At 34.1% G+C, this 18207-nt stretch overlaps 1 protein-coding gene across 3 annotated transcripts in view; it reads left to right on the top strand.

Annotated features, from left to right (window-relative positions):
* Window positions 1–18207, top strand: part of LOC149803411 (protein transport protein Sec31A-like) — a 78103-nt gene that overhangs the window by 12820 nt on the left and 47076 nt on the right. For all 3 annotated transcript variants that reach the window (XM_089953111.1, XM_089953112.1, XM_089953110.1), the window contains exons 9-14: window positions 4003–4155; window positions 7910–8041; window positions 10523–10747; window positions 13392–13466; window positions 14628–14726; window positions 16358–16417. In XM_089953111.1, coding sequence (XP_089809237.1) covers window positions 4003–4155; window positions 7910–8041; window positions 10523–10747; window positions 13392–13466; window positions 14628–14726; window positions 16358–16417 — 744 coding nt within the window. The remainder of the gene's footprint in view (window positions 1–4002; window positions 4156–7909; window positions 8042–10522; window positions 10748–13391; window positions 13467–14627; window positions 14727–16357; window positions 16418–18207) is intronic.

The following is an 18207-nucleotide window of genomic DNA, read 5'->3' as shown; positions in this document are numbered from 1 at the left end:
TCAGGCTTCTTTTTACATTTTTGCCATAAAGCTTATTTAGTGCTGTTCAGAGTATTCAAGTTGGTTGAGCATTGTCACTCCAGTCAGATGACCACATAAGGGGGTGCTCACCATTATGTACTGTTTTTGAGAGTGACGTATGTAAGGTGAAGTTGTTTGCATTTAAAACATGCACATTGGAGAGAATGGTGGCATACCTCTATGCTACATTAATGTAATGTGAATGATATTTCTTTGGATATTGTACTTTTGGAAATTGTACATGATTTAAACACACTGCTAACTAAAATGAATGCTCCCTTGTGCTAAGAAAATGAGCCTGAATTAGTCTAAAGTACACTATCCATAGCAGCTGTTAAAATAGGGAAAATGAATTTTGCCAGACTAGACAATACCAGCTTCTGAAAGTGCAATGAATTAATTACCAAATATATCAGATGTTAAAAAAAGGTATCAGCTCTTTTTTATACAATTTACGTCTGAAGTTCAGGAAGTGAAAATGACCAAGTGGAGCTAGCACTATTTTGAAAGGTACACATCTGGAGTAAGGCCAAGCTGTATACTCTATAACCCCTATTACACCCATCAGTCATATACCAAAATAAAGGAATTAAAGGTTCTTTGAATTATACCTAAGATATACAAGGTCTTTTTTAAATAGCCAGTATAACCAGTGAGGAAAGCCGGGGAAATTCTTTTTCTTTAAAATCCTAACCCTATGCAAAATACGAAACTTTAGAGTGCCACCTTAATGCAAATATAAAAATGTGTGCATTTTTTAAAATTATTTTCATTTAATTATGTATGATGTTCTGAATAAAATGTTTCATTCATATTGATGTTAAGCTTGAAAATAAGCTAGTTAAGCTCATTTTGCTCTTGCTTACATAATTTGCCATGAGGCATGTTTGTGTGAGTAGTGACCTTAATTATGGGTAAATTAGAAGTCTTAGAATATAGGAATAGAGTCAACTTAAATTTAAAACTTTTACAATAAGTAAAAGAAATATATAGTGAAAATGTTTCTTTTCATTTATTTGCAATAATATAAAAAAATAAATGATGAGAAAGCGAATTTGCTTCTTCCATATTAAACAATAGGCAAATATTTTACACTTTAACCTTTGACCTTTATGAACCTGATATGTTCCACCCCTTTCAAACTGTAAAATTCATTGTTGATATCTCAGAAATAATTCTGGCTAGTTTCATGTTCCTGTCATTCAACATAACATTGGTTGCTATGTTAACAAAATGTAATGTGCATTCTTTAAAATAGCTCACTTTTTATCATAAGGGGCGGGGCTGGACTTGTTAGAGACTCTGACACTCATAAATACTGTTCTAAGGGGGGGGAATGCAGGAGATTTATTCAGAAAAACTGTTTTGATGCTTGCGACTTAAATGGTTCGGCCATAAAATCATAATTAAATCATACAATAATAATACCTGTATTCTCTTTATGGGGGTGCTCACCAGTTATTATGTACTTTTGAGAGAGTGACGTATGTAAGGTGAAGTTGTTTGCATTTAAAACATGCACATTGGAGAGAATGGTGGCATACCTCTATGCTACATTAATGGAATGTGGATGATATTTGTTTGGATATTGTACTTTTGGAAATTGTAAATGATTTAAACACACTGCTAACTAAAATGAATGCTCCCTTGTGCTAAAAAAATGAGCCTGAATTAGTCTAAAGTACACTATCCAAAGCAGCTATTAAAATAGGGAAAATGAATTTTGCCAGACTAGACAATACCAGCTTCTGAAAGTGAAATGAATTAATTACCAAATATATCAAATGTAAAATAAGGTATCGGCTCTTTTTTATACAATTTACCTCTGAAGTTCTGCTTTCTGAATGCTATTTCTCCTGAATTTGCTTTTGCAGCAGAACTTGATTGTATTTCAGCCAAATATGGTATGTGGCTTTAAGTTGATGACAGCTTGACAGACCTGCCAACTCTTACGATTTTGCCGTAAGTCTTATGAAAATTACCTTTAAAATATGGAGTTACGGGATACTAGCAAAAACTACTGCAAAAATGATCATTGCCGAAGAATCCGGATAATTGGTTCATCCATGTTTTATTTGGATCCGGTTTCATATTAGAATTAGTGAGATTAGTCAGGGAACCAGACTAACTGTACATTAGCACCCAAGACACTTTAAACTGCACCTATTTGTTCATGTGAAGCATCTACATGATCAAACTGTTGAATATATAATTTTTTAAAATGGCATCCAGAAAGCGATGGACATATAACACAATTAATTTTACTGTATATTCTCTACATTTGTTTCTCAGTACTGACGTGTCCACTTTGTGAAAATAAATACAAATCATATGTTAATCTAAAAGGTGACTTCATGGTGAAGTTCTTGTCAAATGTTGACCAGCATTTTTTTGAGAGGCTGGACTGTAAACAGAGCAGCATGTAAACAGAACACAGATTTCACTTCCAGATCATCACCAAGGCCTTATTACTCACTGGTCACTGTCGCTGAAATACACACGGACAACTGAGCTCATTTTCTCAAGAATAAACAATTACCTTTAAATCCCTACCAAAAATGCATAAATCTAACTTTCTATCCCCACCAAATTGAGAGGACAAATGTTCTTAAAATAGACTAGAACTTCATTCATAGGTACTGAACCAGAACTATTAATTGTGACCTGATGCATATTTAAGATGAAAGGGAAAATAAGCCTTTTGAAAAGTGTTAATAATCAACACAGAAGAATAAAGAGAAGTATTCAGATTCTTGTGAATAAAAGCTGGAAAGGATTTCGTTACGTTTATTGGACATCACATGCCAATTTGAGTATGTCTCGTGGTGGGAGATTTGATTGCCTTTGTCATGTGAAATGGAAAATAATTTCCAAGAATTATGTCAGGTTGTGAGATAGGAACAAGCCATTGAGCTGCATATGGTTTTGAACTAGAGTTTGTGCAACTGTACTAGTGGTAAATAAAGTCTGTGCGTACTTTACAAACTTTTGAGTTGAATAAAATGTTCATCGTTGATGCGTCAAACTTTTAATTACATTTCCAGCTTTACAATAGCAGTTATTCATATTACACCTTAGTGAAAACTGGTCAATGTTACGGAAAAATCTACTGCCTTACTGAGATGGACTCATCAGGATTGGCAGGTCTGGCTTGAATAAATCAGATATCTGACATTCCATGAAATCATTTACAGGAGTTTATGCTGCCTGAATGTCTCTTCTTTCCTATCTTTGGTTCCCACAGCATTAGTTAACCAAGGTATATTGGATTTTAACCAAATTTGGCATGTAGCTTTGTTGATGAGAACTTTAATCAGTTTGATTTCCAGCTTCCCCCGTCATTATTTGGAGAGGTTCTTAACCCTGCTTGCCCCCAGTCATAACTTTTTTTCTCCTTCGAATACATTCCCCAATCGCATTACATTCAGATATTAGCCTGCTACCTTGCAAATCCAGTCCTACTAAAAGACGAAAATCGTCTTATTGTTTATATTTAGATAGACAAAGGGCAGTAGCCCTTGCCCATGACCTCCCCTTGATACCGACAGATATTGCCAGTTTTTAGCTTCGCTGTGTCCTGAGACACATGCAGTGCAATAGTCTCCAACAATCCAGCTCATTTCCTCAGCACAAGTTTTTCTGTTTAAAGCCCTGTTGTTCAAATAGTAGCAGGTTCCTTTGTGATGCACCTATTGCTAACAGCTGTAGAAAGTCATCATTTGGTCAGCAGAAACTGATGAGCTATCCTAACATTTATAATAATTCCAACACTACTGATATTGGCTTGATGAAGTCAGTTCCACATATTTTCAATCTTTGTATTTACATTAAATTACAAGAGTAAATTTATGAACATGTGGGTAAGCACATAGACTGATTCAACTTAATGTGAATATATTGTACTGTAGAAAAGGTTCAGGCCACCAATAGGTGGACTCCAAGTCACAAAGTTTCTGTGAGTTCATATTCTGTACATTGCAGGTTGTTTATGAAGTGCCTACCAGCCATCAATGGAGTTTTGATGTACAGTGGTGCCCCAGAAATCCTTCAATCATATCTAGTTCCTCATTTGATGGCCATGTTACTGTGTATTCTCTTATGGGGGGCGGCCATCCTGTTCAAAGAACTAACAAGGTAAGAATGAGCTCTTCATTTTATTTCCTTGCACATAGCTGAAATTTTGTATATCTGCCCTGTCCCACTCCTAACACATTTTATAATACCTATGCTTGTATAGAGATTTAAGTATCATAATTACCTTTCTCTATATGTAACTTAAATTTGGACACATTTTTGCTTTCTGTTACTGTGCTTGTTCTGAGTGTGTAGTGTCTCATTCAGTTATTGTGGCAGTCGTACTGAGCTAGATACTCTCAGCATCTGGTACATATTGAATGCTTTTTAAAAAAAACTAATTCACATTAACATAAACATTTTTGGATTGTTTCAATTACACCTGATCAAATGTCAGAACTCAAGTTTTCATTAGAAATTTAACCCTGTGCAAATATAAAGCTGTTGTGTAGAGCCATAGTTTAAAAATACATAGCAACCTGTTGTACAATGGTCTAGTCTTCTACTTCTTTACCACTCTGGTGACCTAGTGGTTAGAGTGTCTGCCTCAGATGTGGAAGGTCACAGGTTCAAATTCCGGCCGAGTCATACCAAAGACTTATAAAAATGGTACTAACAGCTGCCTCGCATGGCACTCAGCATTAAGAGGTCAGTGTTAGGACTGGTCAGTCTGGTGTCAGGATGATGTGACTGGGTGGGACATCATGCTACATGTCTGCGGCATGATCCACCCAGTGTTAGACATCACTATAAACTGCCACACTATAGACATCGAAGTGATATGACTGAAAAATTGTTAATGCTGCATTTAAATATCCCAAAACACCCACACTTGTCTGTCTCTGAAATATGTATGCATACCATAACTATAATATCGTGACTGTCTGCAAAAACTTACACATCATTACCAGTGCAATGAATTAATTGTGAACTTAGTCTAGTGGACCTGGTACCAAGGAAAAGTTTTTGCCTGCTGAGTATTGTTGTTTGATTATTGAAGTAAAATTAATTTAATCTGATAGACCATTTAGATTTTATTCAGTGGTCTTTTCTCTGACATCTGGCCAATATCCAGCAGCACATGAATGTTATAAGTCCTTCTCCTAAACTACTCCAAGGATTGCCTTCAACTTTACACATTCTTGCCAAGGACAAGTTGGTCCCAAATGTAAATAGTTGCCATTGGACATCCAATAAGGTTGTGACAGCAGCCATCTTCATTTTTTGAAAATCTTGTTATCGCTACTCCTTATGAACAAATAGTCAAATCAACAATAGGTTTTCATTGATAAGTTTCTTATGATGCCTAAATGAAAATGGCACCATGATGACATCTAGTATGGCTGTCTCTGTTGTCATCTTGAACCTCATATTATCATGACCCATCCTGAATGGTCGGACATGTCAACATGGAATTTTCACTAAAAGACTTCTGATAACCTAGTTTCTGCATGAAAATGGTGCCAGTCTCGCATCTGATAAGGATGCCGTGGTTGCCATCTTGAAAATCTTAAGATCATTGCTTATCCTGAAAAATGGTCATATCAGTAAAAAAATTTAAAAAAATAATATGATGTCTTGTAGGTCCATAATAAAAATGGTACCAATCTGACATCCAGTATGACCACCAGGAAAAAACAGTTTGGTCATATTCAGATGGGGTTTTCATTCTTAGACTTGTGATACCTACATGATAAGAAATGAAAGTGATGCAAATTTGATCTCTAACATAGTCACCAAAATCTTGTTATCACTATGTTTCCAGAACTGGTGGAATTAGCTAAATGGGGTTAACACCAAAAACTACTTGTCATATCTGGTTTGTCAAAAATGATGAAGATCCCAACTTGACATACAATATGGCCAGCATGGAAATCTTGTTATCGCTACTTTTCCTAAATGGATTTCTTTTATGACATCAGGTTTTTCACTGAAAGAGTTCTTATGCTATCTAGTTGGTCTTTAAATGAAAAGGGTGTTGATCATATAGTTTTGTTATGGATACTTCTTCAGAATACATAGTTATAGTTACATGGGTTTTTTTGGTGAAAGGCTGTTGATATCTAGTTTGTCTAAAACGAAACAATGGTACCAATCAGACAGATATGTAAATATGTTAACTCAAATATACGGAAACATTTGTGTTACCAAATTTATGATGTTGGGATTTCTCCAGAATACAAGAGATAGTTTCCATACTCAGCAGTTGAAGAATAAAGGACATGTTTGGGATTCCTGGACATTTTCTTTTGTCTGGTAGAGTAGAGTATCAGTCCCTTCTAGGGACTCTTGTTTTCAATATGTAACTATAGCATCTTTCTTGTGGCCTTGCCAAAAAATGAAGGTTTTTGTTGCTAAAATACTAATCATCTTACTCTTTCAAACATTTATAACACCTGATCATTTTTGTTCTTGTTAGGAAAGGAGATGTTCAAATCATATTTAATTCCTGTACTGCACAGACCTAAAAGCAAAAGGACTGTTCCATTTACATGAATATACTATGCAATATTTCAGGAAAATCCTTTGACTGAAAATAGATTTGAAATTGGAATAACTGAAGTGTATACAGTGCATGATCTTTTTGTGTGTGATATATGTAAAAGATACGTGTGTGTGTGGATCTAATAGCTTGTCATTAGATACATTTGAATATGTACTTGTCACCAAAGATGCAAAGGGACATGGGCATTTCTTGTAGTTATACATTACCATCTGATAATACCTGTAAACTTTTAACCAATATGTTTAAATTGTTATTTAATCTGAATGTAAGATTACCAAATTTTGAGAGACAAAATATCAAACAGTTATGACTATATGTTTATGGAATTGATATCATAGTTCACATGCATGCTGATACATAAGGTGTCTTTACTTTGTGACCTACATTTCCTCAGTGATATGAAAATGTCTTATCATCAAGTCTTCCCTAGAAGTAGTGAGGTTCACATGTAGAACAGCAATGTGCTGATAAGCCCAATGCCATGAGAAGCTATTTTGAACATTATTAAGGTTATCCGCTTTAATCTTGAATGGTTTACTATGGAGGAGGGCATTGGACATCCTCAGACTTATCCACACTGGAGTCCGTATCTTCAGGTTTACACATATTCAGAGGTGCAGAATGAATCAGAACGGTGTCAGATTTCTTTCAAGGTAGGGCAGATGCACTCAGGGTAAATAAGTTAAATTAGTGGAAGAGATCATATAAAGATGGTGCATCCTGTCTTACATGTTAATATATTTGACATCTATTAATGAGGCAGGATGGTTGGAAGTTGTCAGCTCCAGTATATTATTATCACTACTGGTATGGTAATAATCAAATTGAAGATAGTTCATATTGTATCTTATATATGTATGCATGTGTGTGTACACACACTCACACACACACACACATATATAGACAGAGGAGCCTTGTTTGTCTGGACTCCATTGAACTGGAAACCTCAGTATCCGGACATAGTATAGTTCAATGGGAACAGAATTCCTAAAGTTGATTTTGCTCCATTAATCCAGAAATCTGTGTTGTGTCCTGGATCCAAAAATCAAAATTGGGAACCAAAGTGTAAAAAAACACTAAAACTTGCCTTGATAATCCAGAAATGTCAAAACAAAAAAAATTCTAAGAATTGTATATGAAGACACAGATAACACATATTTGCTGACACAAATTTTGAGTTTTCAATTTATCAATCTCTATTTGGTCAAATTCTAATAGCACATTAACATTATATATTGATCACATAATCATGGTTTTTATGATGTAATAATGGTGTTTCATAATATTTATTGTAACTTATCATTTTAGGTTGTTGATTCCTTCAAGGCATCTGATCCTTTTTCCCAGACAGCAGCAAACCAGTTGTCAGAATGTCAGAATATTGTTCCACTTCAAAAGCCTCCAAAATGGTTGAAGAAACCATCAGCTGCTAATTTTGGGGTAAGTTTCTCCTCGTTACTGATTTCCTTTAAAAATAAAATTCTCACTTTTCATGTTTAACTTTAATGTCATATTAAATATTAGTTTGCAATGTTTGTTTGAATATTCTTTACAAACTACTGCATCGTAACACAATTCTAGATTGTTAAGTCATACCTGAGTCACTGATATATAAATCTCAGTCCTGTAAATGCTTGATACAGATTTGTTGATGCAGTATATGCACTTTCTGCATGATGATACAACCATCAGTGTATCCCCCAGGGGTGTAAAATTGAGGGTAAAAAAAAAAACCTTGGTGTCAGAACTGGGGGTCAAATAAAAAATGTGGGAATCAAAAATGTACTGACAAATTTTCATATGACTCGTACTTTTTCAGCTTGAAATAGGATATTACAGCTTGCACAACATACTCTCTCTCTCTCTCTAAATGTACAAATAAACCAACATGCACAATTAACAAACAAATGCATTGTCCATTCAAAGAATAATTTTATTAGTTCATTTTTCTTTTAAAGTCGTACTTTTAACAGTCTCATTATAATCAATATGAATCAATATTATAGCACAATACAGTACATACAAGCCAATACAAAAAGCCAAATAAATCATTTTAACAAAATGGCAGTCAAATTACTGCCTTTCATAAAATGTGTACTATCATCGGTTTCATTTGACTTTGTCCTAGAACATAATTATCCAAATATCATGGAGGATAATGATTTATCTTCTTTCTAATAAGTTACACTTGAACTTTAAGATCTAGCTTTTATTGCAGCAAAGTTAAAAACCAACAAAATCTGCAATGACCCTATGATTTTGTAATCCATATAACGCATTTGTCTCTGCAAGTTTACTGATTTCTTTGTTGTGAAAGAATGTCTTGGGTTATAATGTGTTCCCCAGATATCTTGTGGCAAACGAGGGCAGATTTTTTAAAATTCTAAAACCCTGTCAAGAAAGGATTATCCACTTTTGCAGTCTTCGCAATCATGCGATCATAAGTCACACCGGTAATCCTAATGTATGGATGCCGTATTCCAGTCAAGGGCATTATCTTCTCCATTTTTCATTAAAGTTAGATCCACAATTACTCTTTTGTGTTCTGCTTCTTTCACTTTCTTTGCTAATGATTTTTAGTGCACACCGTTTTAATCTGGAGATCACTTTCTAGTGCAACATGCATTGAGATTAAACATCTAGATGACAGCTTGCTGAGCTCAGTGGAAATCGCGTGAAAACTCGCGAGATTAGGATAAGCTACTCCGTCATAACATTGCCTATGCTAGTCTGGTTCATTGTTTCGAATGTTCCCTGCGTTGCACTCTGCTATACAAATAGAGGAGAGCAAGGCAAGGAATAAACAAAGCAGGGAACCAGTCACTGCATATGCTCGAAGTATATACAGTGCCGTCCATCGTCCAATTCATTGGGTATTAAATAAATCCTGATCACATTATGAAAATCCTTTGTGTCAAAAAAACGTACGGCAACAAAATGTGTGCTTCAATTTTCTCCAGCATGCGTCCCTGACGCACAAATGTGCGTAAAGGGAAACACTGAACCATGGATATGCCTGTGATGTCTACAAAGTCTTCTGAATTTCTTTTCATTTCATTTTGACACCATGTTTTGCTGGAATAATATGAATGCTTCCTTATAAACTGAACTCTTCATTCTATTCAAAAGGTTTAAATGTTTGTGTTTAAGACCACCTGACAGTATCTCTAATCAGATAAATTGTTTTGTATGTTCCAGAAAAAAAAAGTCTTTTAGGTGACCAAAAAAAATATTTTTCATTTTAATTATTCCAGGGTCGTAATTTTCATGCTTTAGTTTCTTAATTGTCACATATATTTTTTAAGATCACTGAAATTCTTGTAATTTTGGATTATAATTCATTATGAAAGTGTCCCTTAGCAATTGTAACACAAATGCAAATCAATATTGACCAACTATGTCATCTTAGTGGTTGGAGTTTCCTGCATAAGTTCAAAAATTATCATGAAATAAAAGGGGAAATAAAGATTTCACCTCAGTGGAACAAAATACTACTCAAATTCAATACAGTATATGCAGAGCATCAGTACCAAACAAATATCATGATTGTATTATTTTCTTGATGATATTGCTGAAACATTGTCATAGCTACGTTCAAAATCAAAATCACACACACACACACACAGCTTATGGACTTGAGCATGGCACATGATGGAAGACTGTAGGAAGCATGTTTAAACCATATTTCACTGGATCAGCAAGGTTCAATGCTTTTTACTTCTAAATTTGGATACAAATGTAAAGTTTTGTTATTTTAATGTATAGATTCCAACTGTTTTAACTTGCAGATTCCTATCTGGTGATGGTAGACATTTGCATCACTGTCTCTGATTTATGGGAGGAGCAATGGGATTGGAGAAATGAATTTTTTGACATAAACTTGGAGGTTCTCAGGTTTGATTTTTTATTTTTCTCTTTCAGTTTGGTGGCAAGTTGGTATCCATTGAAAATGTGAAACCACAGAATCCTCATCAGTCAGTTTCTAGGACAGTTCATATTAGTCAGGTTGTAACAGAGACTGAGTTTTTATCACGATCAATTCAATTAGAGCAAGCTTTAGTGAATGGACAGCACACAGAATTCTGTGCAATGAAAGCAGCCAACTGCACAGACTCAATGCAGGAAAACATATGGAACTTTATACGGGTAAGTGATGATACATTTCTTTTATATATATATATATATATATAAAATTTTCTCAACACATAGGAAGTATACGCTATGCATTCACTGAATTGTGCTCAGGCCTTCTTATGGACAAGTGCTTTGCATATCATTTGTACATTTAATGGACACATAAGCAGTGCAGTTATTTCTATTCTTGCATTCCATCTCATTACTGGATCATATTGCAACTTGTTTCAAGTAAATGATCATTTAATCTTAGAATTGAGATCATTTCTGTGATTTTTTCCTAGCATTTATTTAATTTCTTTATGCGCACTTCACTGAAGGCCTAGCATGACACTTATTTTGATTGTCCTTTGATTTGTCCTCTTTAATTACATATAGCAATGGTCAGTGATTAGATATGGGGCCTGAAAGAAGTTCAAGCTGTCAGACAATAATTACCCACCTGCATTACTTTTATGGGGTGTCAGTCAGATAAAACATGAAATATCTGCAGTTTCATCAAACAACAAATGGCAATGATTTGGATCAAACAGTTGTTCTTGGCCACTGAGAGAACCAGAAAGTGGATGGTATCAGCATTGCTGCTGATGCCTTCTCAGTAGCAGACTTTGTGATTTGTGATTACTTGAAGAAGAAATCTTGGTATTCTTTGCAACCTTGGGCCCTTCACACTAGCATCAACTTCACCTACATTGTCATGACTCTCTCCTATCCATACCAGCACTGAAAAGATTTCCAGACTTTGTACCACCATTTTATAGAATGCTATTTGGATCATCCCGTATAATTTCGTTATGCTTACTTACTCAGTACTGGCTACATCACAACTTTTTAAATCTCGAATCTTACATAAACAAGATTCACTCATAAAGTCTGGAAGAATATTCTCTACAGGTAACTGCTTAATCATATTGGTATTGAGGGTTATGAAAGACTCCCAAAAGACCCAGCACTACACTACACCTTCCTTTTCCAAACAAGACTAGAGAAATAGGAAAAACCCAACTGATGTACTGATTTGGCCAAATTTCTTTCAGCATCTATTTCTGTCCAACAGAAAATATGACATACTTATGCTGCTCTTTTCCAAAAGTCCATTGGGAGGAAGACTTCATCATTTATCAGTGGACTCTCCTCTGGAAATGGGTGGTAGAAATTGTTCACAGCAGCTAAAGGACATGGATTCTACTCAAAACTTGCATGGGCACCTTCTCTCAGGATGGAGATTCTGATTTCAGTACTTAGTGCTATCCAGGGTGAACTGTTCACATGCAGTTTAGACAACCAAGATGCATGTTTTCATATTCCCTTTTATGTGTATTCCAAGTAATTACTGAAATTTGCTGTCAGGGACATTATATACCAGTTCAGGGGTCTGCCTTTGGATCTGGATTTCATTCACTGGGGCATCTCCAGTCGGGGACCCATTCATGCCAGTTATCCCTGACAGAATTATCTGGGCAACATCCTCAAAAAATATTTTGTTGCTGGTAGTTATTGCTTGGTTGTGTAATCCATCATTAGGGGAATGGTGTTCTTGTATCATCAAGAACCATATTGCAACATCCTCTGACGGTTTACCAGGTAGAGGTAGGATGCTGATGCATTTCCTCCTCGTCTTACCAATTATCATAATGTTAATGTTATTTGGTAATATATTCAATGGAGAAATACATTTTTATTGTAAATTGTGTTTCTCTGAAAATGCTTGCCAAATCATATAACAATAAATACCCTAGCACACCTACCTTCAGATATGAACATCCTTGTTGATGTATTATTACTCAAGCTGAGAAACATCTGGCATGTAGGAAGGTACCAATCAGTGGTCAGGGGAGGTTACTGTAATGTATTTTGGAAGAGTTTCCTCCCATGTATACTATTTCAGTAGTTCATGTGGTATATGGATGGGAAAGACTAATTTTTGTATCAATTCCAAAAGGGCTGGATTCAGGAGGTAGCAGTTGTTGATTCCTAATGTTAATGTGATTGTGTGTGAATTCTCCAGAAACAAAATTTGTGGTAACAATGTCCAATCATGCAATATGTTTATATCATTTTGAATCAGCATAACAAATCAGTGACTGTTATTTTCCTGTAATGAAAAAGGCAGTTTACTGCAGTAGGGTGCACATATTTGACAGCCAGGTTTCTTACGTTACTCCACATGTTAATGAATTTTTATTATTTATTATACAAATTAATATTTTTTGTTCTGTTATTTCTTTTTTCAACAGTTCCAAAATAAAATATATTGAAACAGTGATTGGTATACCAATGTATTGGCAATAGATGTGAATAACTCTATTAACATCACAACTCTACTGATCACAGCAACTCTTGGCCAATGCTCTTTAGGCAGAGGTTTGAAATTAATTGTCCATATTGTAAAAACTACTCATTGGACTCGAATAAAATGTTGACATGTATTTCCATTCACTTCATATATTCTTTCAGGGCACATATGAAAACAAGAGTTTTGTTGCATTTAAATAGATTAACCTTTACTCAGATAGTGGTATGTGTGTCTTCCATGGTGTTTTGCTCTTGGCACATTTAGCTAGTTTTCTATCCACTTTTCATTCTGATTGGACCATCGTTTCTTTCTTTTCTTTTCGTTAACTATTACTACACCTTTTTTTGGGTGTTTTTGCAGGTAAATTTTGAGAAAGAGCCAAGAGAAAGATATATTCAGCTCCTGGGTTACGACAAAACAGAATTGGCAAAGAAGGTCAGTATAACCAAATATAAACTTGCTGTATGGATACAACAATTACAAAAATAATTAGACATAATGAGTTTTTACTTGCAAGCCATAAGAATGGATAGTTCTTGATGATGTATTGTTGCACTAGCCTTTTTAGGGAAGAATTTATGAACTTCAGAAAAAGTATATTTTAATGGTTCATGAAAGCAACCAACTGGAAGAAAATTGCAGAGCATTTTAAATCTTTGCCAGATTTTATTTTCAGAATATTTCATTTGCAGTTTAGGATGGTTTGGGGTGGGTGGAGGTGATGATGCATCTTTGTCTATCTATCTGCTATCCAGCATTATGGCATCAACACTGAGGGAATGTATTTAGGCATACAAGTTGGTATTTCTGTGTGTTTTATGGAGTACAGCACCTTCCAGTGAAAATAAGGTCACTTAAACAACCTTTGACAGTCCAGTAATTCTGATTTACCTTTGCATTTAGCATATTTTCAATAACACTGTTTCCACTGGAGTTGCTTAACATGGTATGTAATTGTGTTATAGGGAGTACTACAGTCTTCAGTGAAGTCTAGGTCAATGAACAGTATTTTATGGGTTAGTGATTTGTGTTTACCTTTGCATCAAGCTTAGTTTCTCTAGGATAAAGCTTGTGTTTAAGTCATTTTTTCAGATGCTACTGCTCTCTGAGTCACATAAGAGCTGTTCCAGTAAAACATACATGGGACCCAGGGAAGACACTTTTAATGTGGGGTGCTCACTCATCGATGCAATTTGGAAGTTTCTCTTCATTTTATCATGAACTTGGTGCAGTCAAAATACCCTGAAATTTATTTTTAAAAACCCACCTTCCGTGGTTACAATGTATGTTTAAATGGAACAGCCCTGAGTTGGTATTTAGATGTGCAGTGATTAGTAAGCCTTGAATAAACATTAAATTTGCAATATGAATGGTTTGGAGTCTGGTCATGCTGCCATTAATAGTTTACATTAATACTGTATACAATTTCTACCGATATTCCCAATCATATAAATGTAGGTATGTAATTAGTCTGCTTTTTTGTCTGCATAGTTGTCATTGATGAATAATTGTTATGTATTTTTCTTTGCTTCGTATATTCGTGTCTGTTTTGTAGATGTGAAAGAGTCCATGTATTGGTATCTTTTACTTTAATAGGTGGCAGAATATTCAGGAGATGAAGGACTATCCTTGTCAAGAAATGCAGCAGTTAATGCTGATGTGCTGGCTGAGAAAATGTCAAAACTTGGAACAGGAGTATGATTTTTTTTTCTCCATATTTTTATGTTTGCTATAAAATCACATCATCTCTTATAAGTTATTCTTCTGTTAAGTAATAAAGTAACTAAGTATTTAGTACACAAGTTATTTCATTAAACCACACATTTCATGGTGCTGTCATACCCTATTCCATCTATTCATCCTTGTATAAAAAAAAGAAAGATTGAAGAAAGGAGATTTAAAATCATCTTGCTCTGTTGCACTAGTGAACATTACTTAACACCAATGATGCAACTTGGCATAGTTTTGAAGATAATCTTCATCTTAAAATTTGTATTTAATCTAATGAGAATACAAGGTAGCATAGTACACCACTGTGAATTCACTAATTTCCTGGGGTAGCAATTTAAAGTATTTCACGTTTGCTTCCATGAATTAAAGAAAAGTAGTCTTTGTGAATAAACAGTAGGGCCCCTTCCCCATCCCATGATTTGAAGTACCAGCAGAACTATTTTTTTTGTGTCTGGCAAATCCATGAAAATTTATACCCTTGAAAATAAATTGTAATTCATGTAATTCACTTGGGGCTGATTTAGTAAAACATACCTGGACCCTGGGATGGTACTTTTAATGTGTGGTATTCACTCATAGATGCAGTTTAGAATTTTATTATCATTTTAATATGAACTCTCTGACATGAGAGTACGCTGGCATATATTTTTTAAAAAGCTGCCTTCCCCTGTGTACCATGTATATTTAAATTGAACAACTCTTAATCACCAGTTCTAGTTCTTGCAGCACTTTTCATAATCAGCAATCATGCATTCCTAATATGTTTTGTCATATGCAGATAGCTGACATCAAAAAACATGCATCACCAGGTTTTGGGATCCTGGATCTCATTCATCAGTTATAGTAATAAAAATTAATATACTCTGTCTTAAGTCCATGTACTATATTTGCTATATCAATTCATTCATTAATATTTCTTTTACATTGTATATGCAGCTGTGAGAATTAAAACAATAATAATTCATTTAGTTTGGCATTATAAATGATGTCCACATCTGTAGCTCACTGAATTTTCCTATGAGTGTCACAAAATGTAGATGAAATCATGAAACTAATTTTGCACACAAATGATTTCAACATAATAATTTTGCACACAAATGATTTCAACACAATAATTTTGCACACAAATGATTACAACATAATTTGTATCAATCTAGAGAGCTACACCACTCATTAAATATATGCTGAAAAAGAGTGGTCCGTGTGAGTATAATCCACCATGTTGGTCCTGGAGTTAAGGAAGAATCAATTTTTTATGCAGGACTGAGTAGTTATGGGAGCAGTAGCATACCACAAGTAAACAAACATCATCTGCTCATTAGACAAATCATAGCATAGACAGATATTTAGTAGAAATTTGAAACAGTTTTATAAAACCTAGAAGTTGCAGACATTGTTTGTTTATCAGTGGCACATGATGGCCTTCATAAATATATCTTTTCAGATATGTGGGATTACATGTTCATCTCTTCCACTGCGGTTTTCTTTACAGAGTTATGACCCTTGTTCATATGTGCATGCTTGCTTTTTTGTCATCTGTCAACACTTGTTGTATTTACTTGCTTTTAGAATATTTGAGTTTTTTGTTTTTGCAGGATCTATCACATAATGGATTTGACAGTAATGATCAAGCATCTCCTAGTGTAGGATCCAAGGTCAGCAAGGTTTTTTTTTATGAAAGATACATTTTATTTATGTTTCAGAAGTTAATTATATTTTATTGCATTTTTTTTTCATTTATCATTGTACAAGCAAACTTCTGTATTCTGTAATGTGATATACCTTATCAGAAATTCTCCAGGCATAATGGGTAATGTATTTGGATGACAAAGTGAAACCATTTTTGTTTTCTAGAATAAGCACATAGTGTTTATATTCATGCTTAATTCCTGGATTATCAAGCCAATATTTGCATTGATAAGAGTCTAAGACAAGGCCTTTTCCAAATTAAGTTTTCAAAATGAAATAATATGCATCAATAATTTTGAAACAGCAGATAGAATGGACACATTCTTTGGGTCAGTTTCTAATAGATGTCATTAGCAAGGATCATCATTAATATATATTAGTGTTGCAATATATGCACATCTCATTATATGTTTGTATGTGCTTATTTGAGAGAAAGATTTTAACATTGACAGGTTTCAGAGGTAAAAAACAAGTATGATTGCACTTGCCATTGGAATCTTAAAAAAAAGATCCAAACATAAGCTGTATGATACATCTGGTTTAATTTACTATTTTACTTGTTATATAAAATTAGGAGTCTAAACTTAGAGCCCCAAAAACAAAAATACTCCTTTTGAAAACAGCCTGAATCTGCATCAATCTGCAGTTGTCACTCAAATTAAAACCTACTAATATACTTTATTTAAAAGATAATGGCTATGAAACAAAGTTTTGAATGAATGAATTTAAGTTTTGTTTGATTATTTTTCACATTTCAAGGCAGAAATATTTCAGATATTTAACAAAAGCCATTTTATCATGTTACATCCCACTGTCACAGTGCTAGTTATACTGATTTAAGCACCCCCTCCAGTTCACAGCTGACATTGATTTGAAACACACTATATATATATATATATATATATATATATATATATATATATATATATATATATATATATATATATATATATACACACATACATACATACATACATACATACTTATACTTAGTGTGTAATATAGAGACCTATTGGTGAAATAATTTTCATTGTTTAATTTTTATATTTTCAAATGTGAAAAATATATCCTTATATTTTCACTTATGAATATAGATTTCCCAATTTCCCATCATGCCAGGCAATGCTTGATTTTGCATGTTTACAAAAGTTACACCTGCAGAAACAAATAATGAGTACTTTGTGACCTAGAACAAATAATAGAAACTATCTTACATTACAGAATGGAAATTAATCTTTGATAAAAAGAAATTTGACCGGACACATGTTTTCATCTCTCTGAAGTTATTTTCCCGTAATTCCTTGACAACAATGATAAACCAGTTGTGACGCATTGAAGGATCAGATGGACTTGCATTGTTTTCAGTTGGAATCGAATAGTTTACAGAAGGACAAAAATGCAATTTACTGTGACATATTAAGTCAACCCAATCCTACTGCTCTCTTAGATTACATATTTGTGTTTGATTAGCCTATGAAAGTGCAGCGAATTTATGAAATGGGGTGGGGGTTTAGAATGTTGAAAATGAGTTTAATGTTTTAAACTTTGATTCTGAGACAAGTCTGGTATATAATAAAAAGAATTTTGTTTATCCCACATTAATACTGGATATATTTCATTGTGTGGTACCAAAAGCGATATATTTTAACTCTTGGCTTTGTCACTTGTTAAAATATCACATTTTTGGGTCCCACACAATGAAATAGATCCGTATTAACATGGTAAAGGAAAATGTCCTATAAATATTTCAAGATGT

This window comes from Sinohyriopsis cumingii, chromosome 3 (assembly GCF_028554795.1).
Source record: "Sinohyriopsis cumingii isolate HCF-2022 chromosome 3, ASM2855479v2, whole genome shotgun sequence".
Classification (NCBI taxonomy): Eukaryota; Metazoa; Mollusca; class Bivalvia; order Unionida; family Unionidae; genus Sinohyriopsis; species Sinohyriopsis cumingii.
This window is presented reverse-complemented; position numbering and strand designations above follow the sequence as displayed.